At 41.7% G+C, this 23,915-nt stretch overlaps 1 protein-coding gene across 1 annotated transcript in view; it reads right to left on the bottom strand.

Moving 5' to 3' along the window:
- Nucleotides 1-23,915, bottom strand: part of LOC104577994 (netrin-4) — a 166,708-nt gene that overhangs the window by 12,699 nt on the left and 130,094 nt on the right. The window contains exons 4-6 of the mRNA XM_088528226.1: nt 12,594-12,857; nt 1,372-1,498; nt 683-871 (exon numbers count right to left, since the gene is read on the bottom strand). Of these exons, the coding sequence (XP_088384352.1) occupies nt 683-871; nt 1,372-1,498; nt 12,594-12,857 (580 nt within the window). The remainder of the gene's footprint in view (nt 1-682; nt 872-1,371; nt 1,499-12,593; nt 12,858-23,915) is intronic.

Here is a 23,915-nt window from a genome sequence, read left to right as displayed (position 1 = left end):
AATCAGAGGTGTGAAGCCTGTTAAGGAAACATCAACACTAAGGGAAATTTGGACTTGTTCTGGCTGTGCTCCAGACTGGGCGCAGACTGCCTTGATCCAGAGGTCATACAGCCATGTTAGTGCCTCAGTTACTGCCTAAAACATTCCACTGAAGTGTAAATGAGGCAGTTAATTTGAGCAGAACACCCCAAAACACATCTGTAGAGTTCAGAGATGAGGCTGGGTGAGTTCTGATCTACCTGCTCCTGGACAGACATGGTCCCAAGCTTCCTACAGTTCCTGAAGCCATTATCAGATTTATCTGCACAGATCTTGCCATATCAAATGGAATTTAACAATAACTTACATATAAGCACAGCTAGCCTTAGGAGATGCAAATAAACAAGCTAAGTATGATGTGTGTTGAGTGAAACAGGAGATAAAGCCTGACAAGACCTTCTTTTCACAGAATATATTGGTTTTGGAGAACTGTAGCAATTAAAATTAAAACAGTTAATTCCATGATTCCAGAGGGAATAAACACAAAATCAGGAGAAAGACCCTTGAGCAGAATATTGTAGTGTCGAAGCAAAATAGGAAGAAACAACAATACTCATGTTTTACTTCCACAGCAGTCGACTTTTCATAGGCTTCCACCACGCATTCATTCACCTTTCCTTTGCACATGACAGCAATCACTTACGTTTGCAGACCTCTGCAGAAGACATGGGTTTACTTCTATCTCGGTAGTACCCCGGTTTGCACCGCTGGCACCGGTGTCCCTCTGTGTTGTGCTTGCAGTTGTCACAGACTCCCCCGCTGCGCTTTCCCGATGCCAGCCACACGCTCAGGTCGAAGTGGCAGCTATCAGCATGGTTGTGGCAGCGACACTCTGCGAGAACCAGGAAAACAGCAATACTATTTAAATGATGTTATATTCCTACTAAGATTCATGGAAATGTACCTGAATGTAATGTATTTCCTCTACCTGCAATCCTTGATTTTTTTGTTAAAACAGTAAGTTTTTCACTACAGAGTTTATTCTAGCAAGGCCTGGGGAGCTTGGATGGTTGTGAACTGTAGGGTGTTCTGATACTGAGACCAGCCAGCTTGATGGTATCCTAGGTCCTGTGCAAAACTCTAGAATACTAAAATGCCCAAGGAGATAGAACTGTGTGAAGACCAGATTTGTGCCTGTGAATTCTGCTTCCAAAGAGCCCAGAGGGATCAGCTGCAGGGAAACAAAGTGCATGAGAAAACAACTTGCAGTTTGCAATCTGCTGTAAGGGCACCTTTAACATAAATTGATGGAAGTCTGTTGTGGAGCTTCGCCTCATTGAGTGGCAATTGCCCACCCTGAAATCCTGGGTTAGCAAACTCCCTCCGACTTACTTCTGCACTCATTTGGTGCCCCTGTTTTTCCATCTCCTGGCTTCCAAGGCTGGTCGTTGTATAGCGGTGCACACTTCTCACAGTGGTCCCCCGCTGTGTTGTGTCTGCACATGCACTTCCCATGGACCTGCCAGGGGAAAGAAAACACCTTCAAATAGCTAAAAGCATCAAGGAGGTGGAGGGCCCGCCAGCCTCGCGGGGATGTGGGTCTCCTGCACAACTCCCGGAGCTGCTTGGCTCTTAGAAACACACAGAGCTTGGAGCTTCCATCTCCCACAGCCACTACAAGAAAGTGTGGGACTATATTTGACATTGACGAGGTAAGTAATGCAAGGTCTCCTAGCATAGTTAGTAATGTCAAAAATACCTATTAATACTGGAAAAATACCAGCTGATATACTTGCAGATTAACAAACTGAACCACCCCTGTTCTGTGATAGGAAGGACCTCAGAAAGAGATGTTTGAAGAGACCTAAGTACAACAGGCACCTATTGCCTGGCAGATGAATATGCAAGGAATATTTAGAAGTAGGCAGAAGAGGGCTGGTGAAATCTGTATGCTGTGCAAGAGCACTGTGATGCATCCTGAAAGAGATAATTAGTTGTTTCTTGCTTGCAAGACGAAATTGTAGTTGCAATGCTGTGTTCAGTTCTGAACATCTTGTTTCATAACAATGAGAAAATGGAAGATGTTCAACGGTAAAAAGCAGTAAAAAGTTGGCACAGCAGATAGGGCTCAACTACAAAATCTGAGTATATATACCGAGAGAAACTAGGAAATAGCAGTTCACAAAATATCTGAAGAAAACAAAGGAGAAGTTGCAAAAAGTCCAATGAAAGTTATCTGAATAATGTGATTTTTCCCTGTGACTGTTTGCTTGAAGATCCTGAAATTTCACTTTGGGGGAAAAAAAAAAAGAAAAAAAAAGAGCTTGCTTCCTCCATGCTTACCTGCCCCTACTGAGACTATAAAAATAAATTTTACCATGGAAACATTCTAATATATGTCAGTTTTGGAAAATGGTATTCACACCAGGAATCTTGGATACCTTTGAAGCAGACCTGGCCCAGCCTTGAAAAGGAAAGGTGCTTTTGAAATTTGTTCTCTTCTCACATCATTTAACACATCAGAAAAATAACAGCCATGTCTATGATATAGTCCAATTTGACACACAAGACTGTACTTGACTCAAAGAGTAATTATATAGAAGGGTTGTTCTCAGTTAAGGGATTCTCATCTGTCTGCAGTGCCTTGCAGAGAAAGGAAGATTCCCATGAGGGACTTTGAGGAAACATCCAGCATAGGGAGTGGGAGAAGGGGAAAGGCAGAGCCATAGCTGACAATCTTGTTCTACACTCGTTACAGGAGAAGCTGCCAGTTAGTGGCATGTATTTCATGCAGAGACACACGTGTACTAGAGCAGGCAATCCAAGGAGATCGGGGAGCAAAGACTCCCCTCCCTCTGTGCCCCGTTGAGGATGCTCTGTACCCACTGCCTTCCGCAGCTCTGGCCTGCTGCGTGCTGTACAAAAAGCAGAGGCTGAGGTTTCATTTCGCCTGGAGTGTGAATCTAATCCTTTAATCTCACCACTAATGTGAGCTATGTTTTTCTATAGCCTTTCCTGAAAGTCAGGCTTCCCTTTGCAGTTGTCCCCTACCCCCTCTTGCACTGCAGGTAAGTTGGGGTCCAGAGAGAAATGTTAAAAAGAGCAATTGCCTGAATGTCATCCCCTGCCCCCCAAACCATTTCCCTGCAGCAATTTGCTCTCCGGTCTCCTGGTTTCTAATCCCCCCAGAGCAGCTATTTCACACAGCCAGCAAAGGGGCCAGGCTGCAGCTGATGCCATCGCCCCTCTCTGGCCAGCTGGCAGCTTTGCTGGGCGCAGAGCAGTTGGTGCCTCCTCACAGCAGGCTGAGCACAGGCTCCAGGGTGTGCGTCCCTGCCAGGCCCAGCCCCAGCAACCCCCAGGAGAACACAGCACACAGCATGATGCCTCTCCAGGCCCACGGACAAGTCACATTTCCACATCCAAAGTGCTGAATTGGATGACAAGTTAGAGACAAAGAAGAAAAATATTAAGTTGAGGGTGTTGAGCGCCTCCTCATTGGGCTTTGGCTTTTCAGATTTATAAGTTTCCCCCCTACAGGGTGTCACAAAATGACTTAAAAGCAGCAAGTGCTTCACAGAAGCCATAGGACAGAGAAAAGGCCTCAGGAGTATGGAAAGAGTAAAATGAGGTAAAAAAATCCAGAACTGCAGATCTTACTGCCCCTAGACTTGAGATGGTATCTGTGCTTTACAGTTCATCCCAAAATGGGCAAAAATAAAAACCATGGAAGCCAGTCTTTTAATCAAAATGCCAGTGTAAAATAGCCTGTCTTGTAAAACACATTCAAACTGCACATTTACTGTATACAAAAAAAACATGAAATGAATGTTGAAGTCATGCTGTGAAAGCCTTCTAAAGTTGGGAAATGGCAGAATTTAGCCATGCAATCTTATTTTAGCCTTGAGTGACTGATCAAATATTCATTATTTCACAGGATCCTGTGCTTACACAGTGCACAGCACAGATGGTGTGAACACTCATGAACAATTATTCAGAGTAGACTGGAAAGTTCAGTGAAGGAGGAATCAGATTGTTCTTTGGAGGTAAGTAAATCCATTAATTTGGCCATTGCCCACTGATGCACTTTATTACATGCTGCAGCTTGCAAAGACTATGAAGGGATCACATGTTGCAAGTAAGGCAGAGGAATAAAGAAAATTTCCTGCCAATGACTCCTGCTATTGAACAAAGGACCACAAAACCTATACATACAAGGATAGCAGGCTTGGACAAAAGCCTTGAAAAGCCAAACACCTTGCAAACAGGAGAGCTAGTGAGCAGGTAGGAGAAACTACAGGAGATGGGATGAAATTTTTATAGGGAATGTTAGAAAGTCTGAGGAGAAACCTCAGGAGTATAGGTAATGCCAAGGAAAATAATATACAGTGGATTTGAGGAGCAGTAGTGGAAGATAATGGGAGAGAAAGTCAATCCACCATATATTTTACCTGTGGGTAGGTTAATTCATGGAAGCTGTTAATTCATATTAATTCATTCACATCATTCATAGGAGAAAACAAATAAGAACAACATAATGTGAGGTTACAGTGAGGTTCAAAGAGGTTTCAAGAGCAGGAAAAGAGAACAAGGCAGATGGACACCTCAAAAGGTGTGTGCACATAAGGAAGACAATTCATGGACATAAGTCAACACAGCAGCAAGATCAGTTAGTGGCAGAGAAATTGAGCTGCAGAAGAGGCCTGTTGCAGTGAAGCAAGAGGCAAAACAAGAACATAAGAGTAGGCAGCAAGTAACCAGAGAAGAACAATTTGTTCTGTTAAAAAGGAAGAGATAGAGGAGGCAGTCAATGATTAGAGTGCAGGAAGGAACAAGAATGTTATATAGGAAGTTATAAGATAAAATGGGAAATAAGATAGCTACTTAGGGTAGGGAAGAAGGTGAGAGTTAAAGAAAGGCACAACACAAAGACCAGGAAAACAGGCATATCTAGCTCATTATTCCCTGCTAAAATAAGTGAGCACATTCCTTAAAAGTAGGTCCCAGAAGTTCGTGCTCTATGCCAAATACATGACTGCAGGACACCCTGGATCACACTGAAACAGAGCAGATTCAGCTAAACTACACTGACTTTTTTCTACACCCTAGAAAGCAAGGTAAAAGTATAAGCAGATAATAATTACTCAGGAGATTGCTGTCAGGGAATAGCAAGAGGCAGTTGTTCCCTAAGGAACAGAGAAGAGAAGTCAACCTGGTCAGAACTACAGACAAGACACAACATAAAGCTGAAGGGATCACTTGGAAGAGAAACTACCTGTGGCACCACTTGTCTATCCAGGAGGCAAGGACAGAACTGCAGACAGGCACCTACTCCACTGCCAAGAAGAAGCTGAAGGCCCAAGGCAGGGCTTAAATAGAGTTCCCAGGCCTATGGGCAGAGGGGGTGTGGGGGTGTCCCAGGTGAGACTGGTCAGGACCATTAAATCCCAGGTGAGACTGGTCAGGACTGTTAAATGCTTATTAGTGCCCTCAGGGCCCTATTAAAGGTCTTCTGAACAGCTGGGATTGAGTTTATCAGAAGGTTTGGGCTGCCTGGCTGTAGGGAGGTATCTGAGTAAGGCAAGTACTGGTTTGAAGAAGTATTTCTGTTTGTTGGACTTGAAACTAGTATGCTAGGTAGAGAGGAAGCTGTAAAACAAATGTGAGGGAAAAAGGGGCTTCTGTCATACTCATGTCATCCCTTAAACCTGACCTCTTCTTGGGTGAAGCCTGATCTGATAGGAGTTTGCATGAAGTGGTTCCTGAGACAGCTGGGAAAAGATTGAGTAGGAGTTTCTAGTTCCATCTATCTAATATTCTACTTTATTCTCCCTATTCAATATTATGATACACTGCATCTTTCAGTATTCCATAGATGTAAAAGCATATTGGCCTGTATAAGCTTATAAGCTTTTTCTGTAGTGCTTACTGCTGCAATAGTTGGAACACTTCAGAAATATTAAATAATTTATTTTTATGTCACCTCCCTTCCCCTGCTTCTCCTTTTTGCTGTGTTAGCTTTAGTTGTCTCAAAGGATCATTGCTGTTCATTGGAATATGATTGCATTGAGAGCTCAGCTACTTGGAAAAAGTTGTATGGAACAAGGTGATGGCTTCCAAAGTTAATACAGGGGGGCTATGTTTTAAAAGAACTAGATGTACTGGCAGGCAGACTGTGTCAACATAGAAACATCCCAATTGCATAAAGCCAGTCTTAAGTATGTTCTATATGTGTAATCTGTAACAGTTCATATTCTTGCAATCCTGCTTTCAGAATGCTTTCAGCTAGAGTTATTGGCATCACTGAGATATGCTATGTGCATGATGAAAAGAGTTGTTTAAAACACCAGTATTTTGTCTGTGTAAAACTTTCCTTTCTTCTGGTTATCTTCTGTGAAGTTTCAAAGTTTACAGGCTGATATACTAGCAATCTGAGGGTATTATTAGTCCAGAAAAGGAATACAAATATATGTTACATATTTTATGCTATATTCTCAAAGAGGGGATTTAATGGCCACTTGAAAGCAAATTTTTGGGCCCTGGTATGCCAGATATTCTATCAGACTGAGATTTCATGCTGCAGAGTTGATTTAAGACATTTCTGCTTTCCTAACAGTTTTTTTATGTGCTACCACCTTCTGTCTCATGCCCTGAGTCATGTGTAGGCTGGGCTGTGAAATTTATGTGTTTTTTTTTTTAAAAAAAAAAAAAAAAATCCTGACTTTTTTTTTTCTTTGCTTGGCATTGTTATTTTTAGTCTGGGTCAATTCCCTGATTTGCCTCCCAGCACATTTGTGCTGGTCCAGCAGGGATAAAACAGTAAGGAATGAAACAATCTGGTACTGCTGTTGATTTCTGTAGCTCCCACCTGAACAGCTTTGAAGCAGGACACAGAAGAGGTTGTAGCTTCATGGATTTTAATGCCAGGAGGATTGGTACTAATCATTTAGCTCAACCTTCTACACCAAATTGTGAATTTCAACTAATTTTTACATGAAGCTCAATAACTTCTGCTTGGTTTTCAGCAAATAGATACATATCATGGCTTTATACCATACTTCCAGGAAATTACATAAAAAATACTTATCTTTACACAAAATTGTTATATCTGAATTCTGACCAGCTGCTGAAAGATCAAGTAGATATCTCTCATCTGTATGTCTTGCAATTTTTGATTTTTTTTAAAAACTCTTTTCAGCTTCACGTGATACCTCATGCCTCTTGCTTTATCTACCCATTTCATTTGTTTTACCTTTTGTCCTTTTAGTAAATGTTGTTGTTGTTACTCCTCCTGGGTTGCTCTCAGTCTATTTTGGGGTTTTTTTTCCCCTACTGAATGGAGGTTAAATTTGGAAGCCTTCCAGAACAGAACAACTGTTGCTGATTCAGAGAAAATGTTTGTCTTTGGGCTCTGTATTCACTTTGTAATGTCGCCAGAGCAATTTTGGATGCAGCAGTTTGCCATGACATCAGAGGCTGGTCCCTTACCTGTTTGCAGTAACCGGACTCTTTGGGTCACTCTGACAGGTTACCTAGAAAAGAGTCACTCCTATTTTGCCATTTTCTGCCTTGCAGCTCAAACTGGACTCCAAATAGAGATGTATCCATGTATGGTTATTATAGAGGCTTCCAAACCAGATTCTGGGAAGACCTTAAATGACTTAAGAGACCAAATAAAAATTTACCTCAGCTTTTTCAAACTCACAAAGACCGAAGGGAGGGGGTATCTGGGGAGTAAGTCCCAGATTAGAGTCTGCTGTGAATAGGTTGGTGGTTCAAATTCTTGCTCTGCTTAGGAATGAATAAATACATTGTTTTCCTATGTCATTTGTTGATTTCTGGGAAATCATCTAATAAGTTCATACACATATGGGTGTTTTCTGAGAGAACTTCTGATAATTTCTGGCTCATTCTTAGTCACTCGGGTAAAGAGAGGGAAGCTGGCAGGGATAACTATAGCTGGGAAGTTTGTGGGAAGCTCAGCTATGCCATATGGGTTTTCTTACCCACAGCAGTGCGTGAATGAGCTGCCACTATTTCCAAATTCACTGAACAGATAATATTGAAGAATAAATCAGTGGTAGTGTTTAGCTGAATATTCAGGCTGGCATCGCTGAGCCCCTTTCTGAACAACAATGAAACAGCAGCGTAAATAGACTGGAAAAGGTATAAAACTTTTGCTTTTGCAGAAGGCTGCAGTTGAGAGGGGGGAACGGTGGGCTGCCATAGCACAAGACCAGCCAAATTTATAAGGAATCTTTTGGAAGAAGGGGAGAAAAGGGGAAAGTCAGTCCTTGATTTAGCAGAAAACCAATGCCTTGGCAGAGGAGGGTTCTAAACCCCTCAAAGCTAGACCCAAGACCCTTTCAGCACAATGGAGTAAACCAAGAAAAGGAAATACATGAATGGTTTTACATGTTTTCATGCTGAGTAATATGGATTTTTTTAAAAAAAATCCAGTGCAAATTTGTGTTGTGTGTACCTGCCTCCAAAGCTTAAAGTTGCAAATTCAGAGCACCCTCAAGGTAGAACTTGGAGAAAGATTTGCTTAAATTACTGGGAGGTTTTGGGGGGATGTGAGTGCACAGGCTGCAAGACATTGAAAAGTTTTTGTTTTGGTAACTTGTAGGTGAGCTGAGGAAAGAAACAGCCTTGCAGCCTATTCAGTGCCAGAGGAGCTTAAAAATGCAAGGACTTAGTATGTAAGGCCAAACACAGCAGCATGATCAGGGTCCAGCCTCTGCAGTTGTCACATCACAGCAACTTCCTAGGGTGGGTGACAGAGTAAAATTTAATATAGAGAGGACTGTGTATATTGCAAAGAGTTAAGAAGAAAAATGTGCTGTACTGCTGGATGTCAGAAAAGTGTTGGTAGCCCATTGGTGGCAAATAGCTGTGAGAAATCAATTATTTCTTCTGCCACTCTTCACTTACTGACTCCCTTAGCTTTAATGTGAAAATCAATCCTTAGAAGAAATATAGATCAAATTTTACCAGCCCTAAGTCTGTTTACAATGAAAGGTTTTTGCTGGTAGCATTATGATGATTGTTTTGCAGAGAAGGAAGTAGCAGAGAGCATCAATTAAGTGATTAAACTAACAAAACACCATTAATTAAATCAATTATGCAGTAAGATATCCTAGCTGCAAAACACAGGTTCTCAGTAAGCTCATGGAGATCATTTGATGTTGGTAGCGCTGGATCCAGGACATCAAGTTAAACACACCGATCTCCTTCTGTGCTTTCAAATAATTAACAGCAGGCTTGAAGTCCCTTTTTGGGGGGGGAAAAAGACCAAAGGCATCTGTTTCTAGAATTTATTCTGACTTGATGTAAAAGCTGTTGTGATCTTTATTTTTTTAACATTCCTGATGCTACCTGCCTAGCCGATGTGCAGACTAACTTTTTCCTAAACAAAATGTGCTCTGTGAGTTGCCAGCTACAGCAGAGAGCACTTCCTGGCAGCTCTGAGTGCTGCAGATCGTACGAACTGGCACAGCTTGCATCAGATAGTGTGATTCCCCCTTCCTTAGTTGGGGGATTATCAGTAGAACTGCACAAGATATGTGAACAGGAGATAATATTTGCAAGAGAAACAACAGCCAGGTCACCAAGAAAATGGCTGCAGAAAAACAAGGTTTGCCTTACATAACCTCCTGTGTGCCAAACAAGAAATCTTACTTAGGACCAGATCCTGCTGTCTTTGAAGTAAGTGGAATTTTTCTACTTGCTTCACTCTGGAGGATCAGACCCACAAGGAGTCCAGTTTGTCTCTGTAAACAGGATAAAGAAACAGAAGAAACATCTGAAGCAACTTGTAAGAATTTCCTGGCAATGAAGGTATCAGTCATTAACAACTAGAAAACGCGAATGCTCTGTATGAGAACAGTTTAATCCGCATTTGCTTTCCTCCATCCATACTTCTGCGGACTGGAAAGAGAATTGTGAAATATTTGGCAACTGGTAAGGAATTTGATCTAGATTCTGGTGTCTGGCAATGTGCTCGTTCTGTTTGTAAACTGTGTTGTGGAACCACACTTGGGCTCAGCTAAAATGAGTCAGCAAAGCAGACCCTGCGCCTCAAAGCTCTCCCTGACTTTATTATAGAGCAACATGTTGCCTTGCTCACCCTGCAGTGGTGATACTTGCAGCGGGATTGCTTTCAGCTGTATTCAGGGATGGAAGATGCACTAATCTGGCTGTGTCCCGACATCTTTCCTATTACAAGGGCACATTAATGCCCTCCATGTAAAAGAAAATGCTGCAGTTCCCGTGACAAAGTGCAGTCTTAATAGGAAATGCCCCCACCAATGATCAGAAAGCAGCTACTGCATATGGATGGTATAGTCCATGAAATTTCTAGAGGAGAATTTTGTCCTTTGCTATTATAAGAGGCCATAAAATTTGCATATTTTATCTCTGTGTATCTGTTGGTCTGAGGAAAGGAAATAGAAAACTAAAAATGTCGCTATCTCTAGCAACAAATCCCAAATTCAGGATATGTTGGCCCCCTATTTCTTCTGATCTTGCTAAATTGCATGAGACCACATTGAAAAAAGTAGCTATTAATGTCTTGCTGTCAAACTAAGTCGAAGGACATTTCCATGAGGTCCTACAGATGTCTAGTTTGCCCCTTGCTCACTTTGATATTTTCACTAATGACTTAGTTTCATGCATATTCTATCTGGTCCTATGTGGGTCTCCACACAAAGAGGACTTATGTGCCGTTTGGGCAGTTTAACAGTTCATAATCATCTTGCATTGTTAGTTTTCACTATGCTGTGACTTGTGTGACTTTCCTTGTGATAGACAGCTGTATTATGGCTACTTGTCACACTGACAGACTTAGTGGAGAAGCAAGAAGCTGAATATTGCAATGATTCAATTAACAGATCCACAACTAAGTTGATCATTGGCAGATCATCTAGTAGTAGATCTAGTATTTAGTCTCTGCAAAAAGTGTAGTTCAGAGGTGTCAAGAAGATTTCTGTAGCCTGTTTCTGTACAATATCACTAGCGGTGTTACAAGTAGTACAAATGGAACAAATTTTCTTTAAGAAAAGCAGACTTACCAATTGGCACATTTATGTCCCTCCCAAGACTTGAGCACAGAATGATCTCAGTTTTTGGGCCTGTCCCACAATAAACAGTTACAGTTGTTTTCTACATGGACTTGCTTTTGTTTTTGTTAACTACAGAAAGGAAATACCTTGTATGAGGACTCTGAAATCTTAAGAGATTGAAACTCCTTTTACTTGGACCTTTCTGTGGAGGTTGGTGTTTTTCCAGCTTTTTATTTAATTGTTTGATAACAGATCAGGAAATATGAAGCTACCCAGATCTTCATGCTGTGGTAAGATCATCATCAGCCACATAAAAATTGTGTGTCTTGAGATTTTTCTCTGCCCATGACTCTGGAAGTCCTTTCTCACTCCCTGCTGTATTCGAATCCCTGCCTAGGCAAAGACATGCTCATATCTGTGTCTGTATGGATGCTGTGATGCATCCACCCTCTTTTCTCCTGGGACATGAGTCACTCTTGTAGTGCATTTCATCAAAACTGTTTCACATTCTGCCCTGTGAAGTCATTGATGGCACAAAAGGATTCGATTCCCCTGTAACTAGTGGAAAAAAAAATCCAGTCATAGTTTACAATGATTGTGCCAGCAACATACACAATATTGTGTTTTCTTCTTTTGATGCTCAGGGTGTTTATTCTTCTACCAGCTGTATTCACTTAGTGTGTTATTAATCTATCTGGTTTTACCATGTGTCCATTTAACAGTTTGCAGCGGGGAGAATGCACTCTTTAAACAGCCTTTCTGCTACACAGTTATGTCTTAATTGGGTCTGTATTTGTAAATAATGGAATCTGCAAACATCATCTAGTTCTAGAATACTGTAGATGACTCCTAGATTTATAATACAGATGGAACTGATTCAGAAATGATTTTGCAAATGTCGTGCAACTCATACAGTCCTAATTATCTGTGTACCTTTCAACCTCAAAGTAGAAAGAAAAGGAATTCACATTTCAAAAGGCAATAATCCAAAACGTCAAGTGTACCATAAATCTAAAGGGACAGTAATTGAATGAAGTTGCATTTAAGTCTATCTTGTCCAAGTGCACCAGGGAATAAAGAAATGAAGATTATTTTGGTTTTCAAAATCCTTTGCAGACAGGCAGCCTTCTAGGAGCAGTGAAGACATTGGCTGTTTAAATGGCTTGAATTCTGCCTGTGATGTATCCATCTAGATGTGCCTGGGTGTTTGGTTAGCATTGTTTCCTTATGACTTTCTTAGTACCCCTCTCCTTCACTATATTTGGATTTGGATCTGTACTCTCATTTCAAAGCCCCATCACAATTTATAAGTTTTCAGCTCATGGGATTTTGGAAGGACCTCATCTTTAGCAATTCCTATGCATGGAGCTGCAGGACAAGGTATATAGCATCTTTTCCCAGAAGTGGTTTAGGTTTCATAGATGTGGATCTCTGCTGCTGCCCTTTCTAAAGGGGCTTAGGGAACACTGGACAGGATATTCAGCAAAAATCTGTTAGATTCAGAAAGCACAAGCAGGTAACAAAGCTAGTAAATTAATGTCTAGAACTCACCACGTTCTCTGTGTCTCCTGTCCTGTTGGCAAGCTGACATTCTTCTGCGTGCCCATTACAAAAGCAACTTCCCCGGACGATCAGGTCATAGATAGCATAATGGGCAAACCTCTGAGGCTTCTCTAGCAACGCTGAGCCATGGCATGGACATTCCTGTCTTTTTAACAACAGGAGACGGAGGTTGGTGAGCTTCAGGAGATCTTGGGCCTCAGGACTGTAGGGATCTTCAATCTTGTTAGCTGGAGTTAAGGCACGATAAATTACCTGAAAGACAGAGGATGCACATCCAGGGAGAGATACACGGCTCTGTGCACAGCAAATGTGTCGAGGGGATGCTCGGGAAAGAGCTGCTATTCTGAAGACTGCACATGCAATTGTGGGCCTGCAGCTCATCCCTGGACATCACAGCTGAGTTACTACCAAGCCACAGCAAGTGACTGTACAGGCTTTCATCTTGTCTCAGGTGTGAGATGGGAAACATCCTGGTTTATCTGCCTTTCCCTGGAGTCACTGGACCCAGTCACTTACCTCAGTTCAGGCAGTGTGTGATGACTTGTCAAGCTCTGATCACTTCCTTGTGTTTCTGAGCCAAGTGACAACAGGGTGTCACTCAGAAATGCCAGGTATATTGACAGCAATGCAGCATATTAATGCCATCCAAATTTATGAAAGCATTTTAAGAACACAGCTTTAGTATGAACTCTATAAACTAAAGCACTAAAGGGATCTATGAAAGAAGTGAGAATAGTACTCTGATTTTTTGGATTGATGGCTTGAACTATGTGCTAGAACATACAACCTGGCTTAGGGTGACTAGGCATCAAAATAATCCTGTTTGCAAACACAACAAGCTGTGCTAATAATGAGAGGAGAAATAGCTGCACTCTTGTTACTTTTTTACCAGGACTTTTGTGCTCTTCTGATTGCTCTCCAGAGGAGCAGCAGCTTCTTTTTGGATATCACAGATCTCATTCGGTGCTTAACAGTGACCAAAGTGACATGTCTTATTTTAGCTCCTGTACCACTCTGTGCTTTGGTACCTCTCGGGTATATATTTGTTTCTTTTGGTTTTGTTGTGGGGTGGGTGACAGCGAAGGGCTGCATTGCAGTCTGTGCCCATGAGCTGGAGAGCTGCTTGTATTTGTTCCCAGGCTTAGATGCCCTTTATGGATGTGTTAACTCCAATTTGAGAGCTATTTTCTCCTCCGGTTGAGTTTTGCCGTCGTAGCAGAGGGACTTGCCCTCGGGGTTCTTTGGTCCTGCTTTATGAGCAGTGCTAGTCTCTGTCTGGCTAACTCTGCCAGTGGAGTGAAAGCTTTGTTTCCACAGGGATTCCCTCTTTCTCTCTTTTTTTTTTTTTTCTTTCCTTTCTAGTGAAACTACTGGTTTAAATACTTGCAGGATGTAAAATATTTTTGTTCCCTTTTGCTTGTAGGAGGCAGAAAGAGCTTGTGGTTCATGCTTGGAAGATGATTCTGTTATGTGTTGATGGCACATGGGGGACATAAACTCCCTTAAAATTATGGTGTCAGCTGCCAGGCTCGATGCAGAGCTATACCTGACAGTACTACAGCAAAGGTAGCAGTACATTCCCCACCTCTGCAGAGTATTTTCAGTTCTACTCTTTTTTCTTTCTTTTTTGTTGATTCCCTTCCTTTTACTGTCAGCTATTTACAAATCTGCAAATAGACCTGTTTGGCCAGGTGCGAGGTGTCCGTACTTCCTTATTAGATGGAGCTATGGGCAGATTGCCCAGGCTGGACGATGCAGGTGCCCGCATTCCCCTGACCAGCGGAGCCATGAGAAAACAGCCCAGTCCCTTCCACCTCAATGTCTACATTCCCCTGATTAAAGGAACCATAAGCAAATGACCCATTCTGTTTTGTCCAGGTGCCCAGCATTCCCCTTACTGATGGATTCACAGGATAAAGACCAAATCTCTCTGTCCAGTTCCCTTAATCCAGTCTTTCCGGTGGAGGCGAGTTTCCCGAGCCCCCTCTCCCTCCCTCTAGCCCCACGTGGAGTGGGGTGATTTCCCGGAGCTCTGAGCACTTGGTCGTGCGCAGACACACGTCCTCCTCCCGCATGAGTGTGCCAGGTCACCTAAGGGCAAGGCAGTGAACTGGGTGCATTTGTTCTGCAGAGCCTCCTAGGCCAAAGGATCTCAAAGCAGGGATAAAAACTAACTTCTAGGATGTGCCATAAAACACAGGAACCAAGGGGTAATGCAGTGTGTTCAGTTATTTTTTTATAAGCTCCATTTTTACGCTTGGCTTTCTCTTCCATGCCTTCTCTAACATACTTGGTAAAAACGTGCTCTCCTTTCTGAAGAGTTCTCCTAGGTATGCCTGAAAGATCACAGGATATATGTGTTAGAGGTGTCTTGCTCCAGAACAAGGCATCTTAAGGAAGTTAACCAGGATGTCATTAGCCTCTGAAAGGTCTGTGTCAGTCCTGCCACTGACTTCCTTACCCACACCTGGACAGGAGGCTGTCTGTACCCCAGAGTCCCTGTTATGGACAAGGAATCATAATATGATCTCTACCTCCACAGGAGATAGAGAGGGAAGTGAATAAGTGGAATATTAAGGGTTTTCCATTGTGGTTTTCAGAAAGAAATGACTAGTTAATGGTCGAAGTGTTTCTTTGTACTCTACATCTCCGGCACTGTCCTTCTGTTTGATGACAATGTCCTTGCTTTGTGCTATGTTAACCATGAAGTGTTGTGTGCGGTGCCACTAGAAATCTATTGTGTATATAATACAATTAAAGATATGGATTCATGTTTTGGGATCTCCAATTATCCATCCTCACCGTGTGTTAATTGGTATCTGGATAGCAATGAGTTCCTTAGGCCAAAGGAACAGCTGTTTGGTGCTCTTCCTTCAGCACAGTGCTATTTGCTGTCATGAAGTGCTATTGTGTTTTTTTGTTTGTTTGTTTGTTTTGTTTTGTTTTTTTTTTTTGCTTGACAGCTTGGAAAAAAAGCTTAGGTTCCCTGTGGGTTTATTGTTTTGCAAATATTTTCACTTCAGGCCTTGCATCTCTTCAGGAGAGTTGCTCTGGTGTTTCCAGATCCCCTCAGAACTCCGAACATCTATTTGTCAGTAGAGACGTTAATAGCTCGGATGTCCCATAGGGATTGCAACATCCTTTTAAGAAACACCAGTATTCTATTCCAGTTCAAATACAAGAGTTTGCTTGTATGATTAATTCATGACATATTTTTGCTCGGAATAAGCTCAGTGGCGAGATTGGATTTGTTCATCCTCGTTTCTCCCAAAGCAAGACTTGTTAAAAGTTACAGATCTGATTCGAGTGACATAACACTAGTGAAGTCTTTTGGGAGCAGCATGTAGATCTTCTTGGATTCAATAACCACTAAGGAACTAAGCTGTCCTAGCTATATAAAAAACATTACTTCAGATATGCATAAAACTTGAAGGGAATTTTCTTCTCTTACCCCTTCTGGGAGATGCATTCTCCTTGGAAGTCTGGGGATTTAAACCCGTGAGTACAAACAAGAGTATAATGTAAGTGCTATTTCTCTGTGCCTTTTTAGTATCTGATTAGATATGTCTGATTACATTTCAGTGGTGGTTGTTAGGTCTTCCTTAACATATGGGTTACTTTACTGTCAAGAGCAATATGATGCAGTTTGTAAATTATATTTTTTAGTCTCCTATGTGCGTTGATTCAAATGACTGTAAGGTGGGATCATTTGTTAAAACAGATCTGATATTCCACCTCACATGCCTCTGTCTTATTTATCTGAGTGCGTAGTTTACCTAAAAATAACCCTCCCCTCCTATTTTTTTCCTAAAATAAAAGAACATGATGGTATTTTAAGTGCATGTATTTAGGTTTTTGGTTCCCTAAGAAGAAATGGGTCAATTATTAGAAGACAGGTTGTTAGTGGTGATATACGGGCTTCTAATTTTGCATTGCCCAATGAAGGATTTCGTTACTGTAAAAAAGGGAGATGTATCTGTTGCCAAAGTACAGGCTTGGGAATTTGACTGTTTGTTCAAAGCCCCAGTATGATTATTCAGTATAACTTTCAAGAAATACTTTGACATTACTCTGGTCAGGACTGCTAGTGATTTCTGTAGGAATCTGAGAAGGCTGCTGTATTGGCTGCTTGCAACTGTTTTTATTCTTTAATGGGACACAAGTACCCAAGTACTTGACATAGAGGGGAGGAAGACTGATGAATCTGTAAAACTCTCTGAGGTTCCCTGTAGATGGATGCTTCATATGTGCAAAATTTTAGAAGTAATAATAATAGATAAAAGATAAGGGTTAAGCCATCTCAACCATTTCTACACAAAGATTTGAAAGATCTTTATATTGGAAAGATCTGAGTTTTAATGAATTCCCAGAGTCATGAGCTGTGGGAAGGGATAATTCTTACTGTGTTATCAGGTCTTTTGCATTGTCTTTCAAAATCTGTAAGGCAAATTCTCCTATACTCATGAGTATTGGATTCTGCCTATTGCCTTGCTAATTTCCTGGGGATATTTTACAAATCTGCAGGTTTTTAATATATGCATGTAGAGAAGATCAAGAGAGTGTAATGGAAAAGGTAATATATTCCTTTAATGAAGATGCAAGCTGTGAAAAGAGCTTCCCAGTGTTGCTTTCTGTAAGGTTATGTCTCATCTAGTTAAGTCTTTACCTGGTATCCAGCTCCACAAAGCTCTGTTCTCTTTTTGCTGTAACAGTCTGCTCTGAAATGCCCCAGTGTTTTCTCTAAACATCGTTGGGTAGCTTTCCTAAAAGCAGTATATACATAGCTAGAGAAGAAAATGTGTTGCTGATTAAGACTGCTAATGGTCAAGCAGTAAGACATGCTAGAAAGATTTCAGCTTCCACAGAACTGGGTGGGACATGAGGGTACTCAGCACTTCTGTAGAAGTGACCCTGTTTGTGGAAATACATCCTAATTCCTGAGTTTCCCTTATAATCAGAAACTGTCACTGGAGCTGAATGCTGAGTGGGACATTCATGCTTATCTCCATATCTGCTATCAAGCGCATATTTGTCATTCTCATTTTTGAAAGTCAGTCAGCTACACCTCAAAAAGATGGTCCTGTCCTCTCCTGACCTTTTTAAGAGCAAGGAGCTTCGGAGAATGCTGTAAGTGTGCAAAGCTGCAAGAGACAGCCACCGTTGGAGGGTCTGTTTTACTGTACACAGATTGGCACAGCTTCACAGAGATGATGTTTTATCACCAGTCAAGAGGATCATCTTCATTCCAGAGTTGCTGTCTCAGATTTTTGATTTCTTGCCATTCACTGAGTCCATATTTTGCTTCTCTGTCCTTGATGCAGATAATTCTGTTTTCTTAACCTGATCTTCCAGCCTCTATGAGTCAGAAAAGATGTGGACACAACAAAGATTCCCCTTACAGCAAGTTCATAGCCTTAGGTCAAGGAATATGAGTCATAATTGGAGGGCAGTGGTAATGCATGACCTCCTACAAAAGAAGATCCCTCTGCAGAACAAGAATTTGATATTTCAAATCATCCTTAAGCTGTGCTGATCGTGTTGCACACAATCAGTCAGGTTAATGAGGTCAAAAATGTCTGAGTGCTTATACTAGGCCCATCAGAAGGAAGCTGCAGTAAACACTCTCATCAGTCCTAAATCCTCTTCATTAAGAGATTTTTATGTGAGTTGATTTTGTTTGTAAAGGAATAGTAAACAATTGTGTCTTAGATTTTTGCCTACCTCCTGAGAAATATCCTCTGAACGTTTTGATTAAGTCTCTTGTCCTAAACTCGTTCTTCCATCTTGTGGTGCAATGTCATCACAGAAGTGGTCTGTTTTCTCTGCTGAAGTACTCTTAGGAGCAGGAAGGTATGAGGGACCTCTTAGGAACTCTTAGGTATTAAAGGGCTAGTCTAGGTGATTCATGGGACAGCACTTTTTAATCAGATCCTCTGCTTTTCTGTCTTTCCAGACAATAAAATTTAAAAAGCAGTTAAATATATAATATGACAGTTTGTTAAATAATTGTGAGTTTAATTTTTAAATGTCTCTGATCTGGGTAAGCCCAGTTGATATCAATACAGTAGCATCTTGAATCCCTTCTGTGCTTTCCTCAACAGAAAGGGTCAATGTCCCTCCAATTTGCATTTGCTTTGAGGTTATTCCAGTAATCCAGTGACATTAATATTAATATTTAAGCATAGCTGCCAATATCACGATGGAGAAAGAATGAACAGTTGAGAGTCCCACAGATCTGAAGAGCCATGCAGACTTTCTCTCTTCCCGAACTTGGTGTTTCCTGTGGGTTCAGGTTGTCCATGGGCATAAATTCCAATGTCTGTGCAGGAAGGCAAGGTTTGTAGGGAAAAGCAGTATTTTGTCAACTAATGGAGACAGAATGCAATACCTAAAATACTGCTCACAAAAACTGTTCTTTGGGTTGCAACCTGTGTACAGGCACTGAATGCCATTCCATCTTGCAAGAGCTTATGAAGACCAGAGAACATTTCCATGCTGTCTCCACAGTGCAGAATCGTTTTTCATCATAAGAAATGATGTTTGCTCTGAAATGGTGCAGAGCAGCATGAGGACTTCTCAGATTCAGACAGTTCTACTGGAAACTGGACTGAAAATGAAGAAATTCATTTCACACTGTCTACAGAATTGTCAGGAAATTAAAACACTTATTCTGTATTCTCATGGGACAGGATCCCTCTCTCATGAGTGGGGCCACTTAGATATCTAGCTCTTGGCTGAAACATTACACATGAACATATGTAGAGAAGTATGCAGTCTCACCATGAAAGCAATTGTGAACAACCATAGAGAAAACAGCAAATTTTCTGCCTGGAGTCTGGAAATACAGCAATGGATACCTAAGATTCAACTTTAAGAAAAGTCATGACTTCAACTCCACTAAGCTTTTATGAAATAGGTTGAGATTTGATATGCTTCCTAGTAGGTCAGGAAATGCAGAAATAATGCTCAAGAAAATAACCGTGTCTTTCTGGCTAGATATCAAATGTTTCTGAACTGGCTTATTACAAAGCAGGTCAGAGCAGGACACTTGGTGCTCTCCTGAAGTTCCCTTGCCAGGGATGGTAATCCTGGACCAGTCTCATGTCAGTTCCAATTCTCCTCAGACACAAACCCTTGAGCCCCTTAATTCTTCCTCCAGGGAAGCAGGGCCTGGCAGTGCTATCTGCTTGTTTACACTGCTGGTGTTAACTGCTTCCTCTCAACTTGCCTCTGCATTTTATCTCCTCTACAGTTCAAGTTAAACGAAATGCTGAACAGACAGCCCTAGTCATAACATTCAGGCATGTCCCTTCAGGAGTGACTAATCCCTCCTGGAATTCTTTCCGGCTGGAAGTCGGAATAACCCAAGCATCGTGTGACTTTGAGAGGCCTGGTGAGTGCTGGACGATTCAGTGCAGCAGAGTATCGTGTCCTCGCATCTCAGCTACCAGGAATTCAACCTTGTGATGTGCTGGGCTTGTTTCTTTTCAGTGACCCCACTGCTATATGAGATCAGACCTTTAAGAAGCAAATGCAACCTTAATGGTGACCTCATGAATTATTGATTTACCATTTAATGAGGTATGTATGTTCATGGGGGATCCTCCTTTGTTTACCAAAAGGCATGAAGACTGTAAAAGAAAACCCTGAGAAAAGACAGTAAAAATTGAGTGCTTGGAACAGTCAGGTACCTTCCACCCAGAGGCCTGTCCTTGGCCTGGTTTGGTGTCTGTGTGCACATGGTCCTGCTCTATAGTAAACACTGCTCTGCTCAGGAAGTCCTTGTAGATGGAAAGGGACATCAGGGTCTCCAGTGGCAGTGCAGAGGCAAAGACCTTCCATGATGTTCTGTTGCAACAGCCTGGTGCCTTTTGAAGTACACAGAACTGCATCCCATCACTCCACATGTTGCTTTGACACTCTCGGAGTGTCTTTAGAAGAGTGAATGAAAGACTTTTAGCTACAAAGTGAGTCCACTCGTCTTTGAAAAAAGGCTTTGCTGCAGACTTTGGTCCCTAAAGAGGTCACCACAGGCTCAAAATGGAGAATGGACGGGTCTTCTGCGCAAGGCACATTTAACACGTTGCCATAGGAACCGGTTACCTAATTCAGGCATACACAATTCCTCTTGCCCCCAGTGAATTCCAGTAATGGGTTTATTATATCACACTTCATTGGTGTCATCTGTCACCCAGACACTCACATAAATGAACCAGCCTTTGATTTTACGCTGCCTTATACTAGGCAGACCTAGTAGATGGGTCCCCTTTTGGGTCTCGTGGTTGTGAGCTGGTCACTTTTATATCCAGCTTTGCACACTAATGTCTTCTTTTCATGCAATCATCGTCTTCTTGAAGAAGAACATTTGTTTTCATTTCCCGATATTCTGATTTATTGAAAATGTGCTCTTAATCCCTAAGATCCTTGAGAGCACGTGCTGTCAGGATGCAGGTCGAAGCATTCTGAACCCTTTTTTCCCCAGATGGTGTCTGAAGTGCAAGTCACACAAACATCTGATGCAATGTTGTGGACATTTCTCCTTTTACTTGGGCCAAAGTTTTTACTTACATTAGATGCACTAAAGGTTCATTTTTGGGTTTGTGACTATACAGTACAATGCTTTGCTTGTTAGAAAAACAGAGGGATGGAGAGTGGAGATGTTCACAGGCATCAAAAGTGGTTGAAAAAAATCAAAACACATTCTCAAAAGAACAGATGATTTCACCGAATTTAAAAAGGCATCTGGAGATTTCCAGAAAATGTTGGGTGATGACGTCTTGGTTGGACTGAAATGCTCACTACAGCAAGGAATTTGAAATGTTGAACAAACTGGGGAGCTCATCTGTGAAACATTCCACCTGGAATGGCAATATGGATCAGAAATAACCAATAACCTCAGGGATACAAGTTGGTAGGCTTGCCACAAAGAGTCAGGAAGAGCCTGGTAAACTTGGAACCTGGTAATGGCTATGAGTTTCAGAATAATCTAAAGGAAGACCTGAAAAATTACTTCTTAAAGAGAAGCAAGGATCCCTGCTATGCTAGAAGCTTTCTGCTTGAAGTTGCATATTTCCTAGTAAATAGCAGGGCCACTAAGTTGAGCTGCAAAGTCTGGATTCCCTATTTCAATTTAGATTTCAGCATTGCACAGCTTTCAGAGCTTGGCTTATTGGTGTAAAACTGGTCTGGGAAATTCAAGAGGTTGGTGAGAAACAAGCTCAAACATAGCAGCTAATAGACCATGTTAAACAAGTGAGAGAACTGGAGTATCCTTAGTCTCAAATGGCAGAGGAAGGACTAGCAGCCAAGCACTGAGCTTGAAAACTGGAGCACTGGAGTTGGAAGAGGAGGTTTGGATAGCGGACAACATTAATGAGCTAATAGTTCATGTGGGTTCCACTGGCAAGTAGTGGTGAAATAAATGCCAGAAGTGCTGTAGATCTGAACCCCAGAGCAGAAGATTTAATAATGCTGGAGTAAAAGAAAGCTGCAAAAGGGGCACTAGGAAGCCTTCTCCATGCCCTCTAATGCATGGCATCTTCTGCCTTAATTCTGCCTCATCTCAGATGGTATGTAGATATGTGACCCAGTGAGAAGTGAAAGATAAGGGATAATTTAAAATTGATAAGTGACACACCTTCACTTAATCATATACTGGATTATGACATTGTTACATCACTCACCAAAATATATTTTGCTTCCATTCTAGTATCCTCAAAGGTCCTTTTCACTTTCCTGATGTGCTGCCAGGAGAAACCTTTCTCACTGCTCTTGAAGGAGCACCACAGTGTGCTGCCTGTGAGAGATGCATCTCAATTTATAGATGCCTATATGTTTTTACAGCTCTACCACCTTCCATTTTCTCACCTACGTTCTCAATTGTGGAAGGCAGCCAAGGTGAAATCTTGTTCCCTGATGCATCAGACACGGGTTTTAAACGTGGTGTTCCTACTAAGCCATCTCCTCTGTGATTCCTGTTGTGTCCTGTTAAAAAGGAATTTATCTCTCCTGAAATAGGACAGTGCCTAAGAAAATCTGGACTGTCATGCACTGGAAATGACATCAACCTTTCAGCAGAGAGAGAAGACATTTGTCTCAGAAAATTAATTAACATGTAAGCTGGAAATAGTTTTAATCATTTCCGAAATGCTGCCCGCTTGTGATGTGAGCTCATCAGCTCTCCAGGGCTTGGTCAGTACCAGTAATTGGATAGGTCAGAGAGGAGGGGAAAAGAAAACAGACAAAATTGCAGAAAGTATCGTGTGGGTGCGGGGGCGTCCAGCCCTGACCTGCTTCCTTCCCAGTCACTCGTGAGGCGCTGCTTGAGCGGCTGCCCTGGTGACAGTTGTATCATCTTTAAAGATGGTGTAAAGCTGCAATTTGGAGATGTGTGGGCAAAAATCCCACGAAACTTGCAGTGAGAGTAACAGTGTCACTCGTGCAAATCTGATCAGATATCACTTTAAGTGCCTACACTCTGCCTCCCTAGATTTTCCTTTCCAAGAGAATTTGCTGCGTCATATTGCTGTCCTGGAGAGTGGGATGCAGTTGTGCCCGTGTCATGGTGCTACTTCATGCATTGGTTAAGAGGTCATGAGGTCTGTCCAGAACTTCGGAATCCTCTCAGGTTGGTGTGCAGGGAAGCAGCATTTGTCCTGTTCTCTGCCACATTGCTCTGTGGATCTCTGTGTGCTGCTTCATAGCTTCAGCTCTCCCTCTCATGGAGGAAGTGACCTCTGTGAGTATCCAATTAATTTAACAGTTCATGAAATTATTTGGGAACTGAAAGGGTATGACCTGTAAATATATGACTGTTATTATTGTTATTAGCATTTTCTGTCATCTACTACCACAGTGTACATTGGTTAAGCATACACATATTCATTTCAGTGTACTTGCTGCCCAAGTTGACAGAATCATTTTGACTTGTAATCACAAAGGCTTGTGTTGGATGAATGTTTTATTATTTGGTTTTCTGCCATCCACTTCTCAGATTTATTTTAGCAGCAACACATGGTCTTAAATGATATTTTCCAAAGTTAAATAAGCACAAAACCCAACATAGGGCAGGGGAACAGAGGATACTGTACTAGAGCACGAAGAGCTGTTTTGCATTTAGGGCCAAGGCTTTTGCTTCAAAGCTTGGATTCTGTTCCTTACTCTACCAGAATTGTCATGTTTTACCACAAATCACTTTACCTTTCTATGCTTCTCTTTCCCCATCTGTGAAATGGCAACAGGACCCTTACATGTGTACTGAAGGTTGTTAAACAGACCTTGTAAAGTACTTCCAGCTTTTTGATTGGAAGG

The sequence above is a fragment of the Tinamus guttatus genome, unplaced genomic scaffold, assembly GCF_059628265.1.
Source record: "Tinamus guttatus ecotype Peru unplaced genomic scaffold, ASM5962826v1 Tinamus_guttatus_pri_ptg000307l, whole genome shotgun sequence".
Taxonomy (NCBI): domain Eukaryota; kingdom Metazoa; phylum Chordata; class Aves; order Tinamiformes; family Tinamidae; genus Tinamus; species Tinamus guttatus.
Note: the sequence above shows the minus strand (reverse complement) of the source record. Positions and strands in the feature narration are given on the sequence as shown.